This window comes from Macrobrachium nipponense, chromosome 13, assembly GCF_015104395.2.
Source record: "Macrobrachium nipponense isolate FS-2020 chromosome 13, ASM1510439v2, whole genome shotgun sequence".
NCBI classification, from domain to species: Eukaryota; Metazoa; Arthropoda; class Malacostraca; order Decapoda; family Palaemonidae; genus Macrobrachium; species Macrobrachium nipponense.
In genome coordinates, this window is record NC_087206.1 from 44,638,646 (window position 1) to 44,643,737 (window position 5,092).

Here is a 5,092-nt window from a genome sequence, read left to right on the forward strand (position 1 = left end):
CTTCCCAGCCTGTTTATTGGTATCAATCTGGGTCCTAAATTAATGAGCCTAAAAAATCGATAAATTAAAAAAAACACAAACATCAAGAAAGGCACTGGAATGAAGCAACGCAAAATGCCTATAGTCTATCCCCCGCATTCGCGATCTCGAGATTCGCAGATTCCGCTTTGGACCATGTCTATCCAATTATTCACTTACTCATGGTTTTTTATTGAGATATATTCATAAATTTCTGTATTTTCATCAACTTTATGTGACTCATGCACTTATTGTAATAAAACTATTACAATATTCAGTTATAGGCAATTTTAAAGGGGTCTTCTTGTGTTTAACTATCAAATTAGGCATTATATAAGCAGTTTTAGAGGGGGTTCTATGTATTCGCAGATTTTAGCTATTCGGGGGGATGGGTCTAAGACACAACCCCTGCAAATGCAGTGGTTTACTGTAATTCTATAACCAATGCAAAAAAGATGATTAAATAGGATTCATGGAAAATGAAAAATGACAAAATTGAGTATAAAGGAGTATATCCATTTGCAACAATTAAACAAATGGGGTAAGACGTGAAAAGAGCTGTTGGCACCTGTGCAGATTCACAGAAAGAGAGCTGGAGTTCCAGAAGGCACCTTCATCTGTTTAGCAGACAAATGACTTGGAGCACTAATATGAAGCAGTTATAAGAAACAAAAATCTAAGATAGTCAACAACAATAGGCACAATCTACAAAACTGATGACAAAACCAAATGCTAAGAAGTTTTTGCTACTCTGCTACACGTGCCTTAACACAGGACTTACGTCATCGCTTTTCCGGTCAAGTGACGCTGCTTGGCATGAGCAATCATTTTCCTGATACGTTCTTTCAACCTGAGATAGTAGTTTAGGACTTTCTCATCCCTTTTCTTCAAGAAGAGTTTTGTATGCTCCATTTCGCAGGTCAATTTGCTTTTTGATTTCATCATTCACCCAAGGTCCATCTTCATCTTCCTGAGGAATGGCAAGTTTTTGTACAGAATACTGTGTGGCCAGGATCTCAATATACTTCCTAAATTAAGATAATGTTTACAATCATTCTCCAATTTCCATCGGAGAACACAAAAAATCAATCAAAATAAAGCCAAGCACAAGGTTACTTCAACATGAATACAGCCTGCTTAAAACAAAAATTCATTGCTCACTTACACAGTGATTTAATTGCCTCACAAGTGTAGGGTGTAATAAATTGGGTGAAAAAAAGAAGCGCCTTGCTAGGCTCAGAAACATTTGTGAATGACTGACCATTGAAATTAATCGAAAGATTAACCTCTACGCCAAAGCGGTAAAAAAAAAATTGTCTACCCGTGTGCCGGAGGTGTTTCAGAGTGAGCGCGGAAGCGGAAAAATATTAAAAAAAAAAATCATAGCACGCTTAGTTTTCAAGATTAAGAGTTCATTTTTGGCTCTTTTTTTTTTGTCATTGCCTGAAGTTTAGTATGCAACCATCAGAAATGAAAAAAAATTATCATTATCATATATATAATGCGATATATGAGAGCGCAAAACGAAATTTCATATATAATTGTATTCAAATCGCACTGTCGCACAAAACGGTTAAAGGTAACAAGTTTACTTTTTTTCCTGTTTTGTAATGTACTCTAAATTGCAATCATTTTGGTATATAACACATTGTAAAAACGATTAAAAAGCAACACAGAAAATATTATCACAAAATAATGCATGAATTCGTAATGCGCGGACGTAAAAAATATTTGTTTCAAAAATTCACCATAAATCTAAATATTGTCCTAGAGACTTCCAATTTCTTTCAAAATGAAGACAAATGATTGAATATTACTATACTGTAAGAGTATCAGCTTACTTAATTACAGTTTTCGACCATATCTGACGAGTTAAAGTTGACCGAATGTTGAATTTTTTTATATATATATTTTTTATATGCAATTATTTTGGAAATAAGAAAAGCTACAACCTTCAAATATTTTTCGTTTTATTCTACATAAAATTGCGCACATTTTACATATAAAGACTCTATGAAATGCCTAATATGAAACGGAGCAAATATTCCGAGAATGGTAAGTAACGTATTTCGGAGATTTGTGGCGGAGAATCCACGCGCGGAGGCAAGGAAAGATTTTTTTTTAAATTCACCATAAATCTAAATATTTTGCTAGAGACTTCGATTTTGTTTCAAGATGAAGATAAATGACTGAATATTACTAGACTGTAAAAGTTTTAGCTTACAATTGCGTTTTTTCTACCATTTCGGTAGAGTCAGAGTTGACCGAACGTGGTTTTTTTTTTCTATTTCATCGTGATTTATATGCAAATATTTCAAAAATGAGAAAAGCTACAACCTACAATTATTTTTTGTTGTATTTTACATGAAATTGCGCACATTTTCACATATAAAATTTTATGTAACGGCTAATTTAAAATGGTGCAAACATTACCACAATCGCACGTATGATTTTTTCGGAAGAGTTACCGCGCGGACATAAAGAAAATTTTATTTTTTTCATAAATTCACCATAAATCGAAATATTGTGCTAGAGACTTCCAATTTGTTGTAAAATGAAGGTAAATGCTTGAATATTACTAGAATATAAGCAATTTTAGCTTACAGTTGCGTTTTTTCTGACCATTTCGGTAGAGTCAAAATTTGACCAAAGGTTGAAATTTTGGCAATTATCGTTATTTATATGAAAATATCTCAAAACTGATAAAAGCTACTACCATGGGTTGTTTTTTTGAGTTGTATTGTGCATGAAATTGTGCACATTTCCATATTATAAACTTTATATAACGGCTAATTTTAAAATGGTGCAAACATTACCACAATCGCATGAATGATTTTTTTCGGAAGTTTACCCGCGCGGACGTAAGGAAAAAAGTTTTTTCATAAATTCACCATAAATTGAAATATTGTGCTAGAGACTTCCAATTAGTTGCAAAATTAAGGTAAATGATTGAATATTACTAAAATATAAGAGTTTTAGCTTACAATTGCGTTTTTCGGCCATTTTGGTAGAGTCTAATTGACCGAAGGTTGAAATTTTGGCAATTATCATTATTTATATGAAAATATCTCAAAACTGATAAAAGCTACAATCATGAGTATTATAATGTTGTATTCTACATAAAAATGCGCACATTTTTCATATATAATACTTATGTAACGGCTAATTACAATGGTACAAAAATTATGTCAAAGTGACGAAATATTGTTTCAGAGATGTGTCACAGATACTTTTTAATGCGGCAAGAAAGAAATTCGCGCTTGCGCGCTCCTGCGTAACGATTGTAAACAAAACAACACCTTGATCCGTGAACTCCTAGCATCCCCCAAGGCGCGTGATTCAAAAGTTTTAGGCTGGTAGGCCTATAAGTATTTTTCTGCGAATTTTAAAAAATACTTTGTAAGTCGACGTAAAATACGTCCAGTCGGCACACGGGAGACAAAAAATGTTGACGTAAAATACGTCCAGTCGGCGTAAGAGGGTTAATGAATTTAGAATACAAACCAAAGCACTGGGACCAACCTTCAGCCACTTCGGTGCTCAAGACATGGAAGATGGTTATGGATATCCAAAAAATAAATATGAAGTCAAAGATCTAAAGGTAATAAGGAATGCAACTTAATTACATTTATACTAAGATGTAATAATTACAGGAGTTGGACAGCACAATGGAAAAACAAGGAAGACTAAAAAAATACTACAACAGATACTATATAAAAACTAGTTCTGCCTACTGATAAAATCTATGATGGTATCTTCAACTTGGTGAAGTAATGGTGAAAATAGAGATCCTTCCTTACCTGTTTCAATTCATCCTCAATGGATTTCTTTTCATTTGTACTCTTCTCTGCATCACTGTTTTCTGACGTGCTTGACACCTTACTTGTGCTTTTGCTTGAAGACACAGCTCCATTATTTGTAGAGGTGGTAGCCATAGCCATAGCCTTATGCACTCTCTTGGAGACCTCCTTGATAAACTTGACATTTGGTGATGATGATGCAGCTTTATCAAACGCAACTGTCTGGGGTTTTGTTGAGGACTGTCCATTGAAGAGTGAACTTCGATTGTCTTTTTTGTCATTTACATTATTCTTATTTGATGCACAGGTATGGTTGACCTGCATGTCACCACAATCTGACATTTTTGGATCATTATTATTACTTTTAACAAATTGTCTCTCTCCTGCAACATTAGCCTCTCTCTTTGTGCTGCTGTTTTGCAATGCTCTCCACTTTGCTTGCATCTGATGCACTGCTGCTCTTTGCCTTTCCTCCAGCCGTTGTTGTACTTCTGCACTTCGTGCCGTTTCCAGGCGCTGTTCCACTCTTCTGAGTGATTTTCACTTCCCGTGAAACAGAACTTTTTTCTTTTTTCTATCAGTGTGTGTGTCACATTCTGTTTAGATAATATTCCATGGTCCACCTTTTGACCAGAGCCTGCATCTGCTAGTACTTCCTTCCTTGTTACAGATTTTTGGTATCTGTGCAAGTTTCTTTAACTATGAGTAATGCCTTTTCAGCCATCCTTGTTGCCTTCAACCTCCTCTATTTTCACCTTTACAATTTTTCCAGAAGTAAAGTTAGCATTCATTTTCCCACCGGGAGTTTTTCTATTTTCCTTTGTATCTGCAATGCCTGTCCACCTGACTTTGTAACAGAAGCCTCTGTTTTTTCAGTAGCTAAATTTTTCGCAAAAACTTTACCGTGAAGAGATTGCGTCCGAGAAGTGCCTTCTGTTTCACTTTTTAAATCAAGTTTCTCATTTGTATTTTCTTCACCATGTCCTTTCAGTTTGCCTCCAGGATCTGACCGCTCTTTCCCATCCAAGTCTTCTCTCTTTAGTCCACGGTGCTGTTTTTATTATAACTGGTGGAAACACACTGAAAATATTCAACATTGATCAGAAATATATCTGAAACTAAGAATTTATATGTAGTTGAATAGGAAATAGTACTATTCAAAATTTGATAATGTCATAAATCCTTATGCTACAGTAATCTGGTTAATCTCTGGTGGAAATATGTTACGTAACTAAACAAACATGTAAGAAATATGTCAAGACCAATCTAATGAA

General features: G+C 34.6%; 1 protein-coding gene across 1 annotated transcript; it reads right to left on the minus strand.

The window, feature by feature from the left end:
- Window positions 1–804: 804 nt before the first annotated feature.
- LOC135225462 (uncharacterized) lies at window positions 805–4,361 on the minus strand. The gene is made up of 2 exons (XM_064264773.1): window positions 3,819–4,361; window positions 805–988 (listed from the first exon to the last, which is right to left on the minus strand). Exons 1-2 carry the CDS (start codon window positions 4,260–4,262, stop codon window positions 893–895), a joined length of 540 nt encoding a protein of 179 aa, XP_064120843.1. The 5' UTR covers window positions 4,263–4,361; the 3' UTR covers window positions 805–892.
- Window positions 4,362–5,092: the final 731 nt, after the last annotated feature.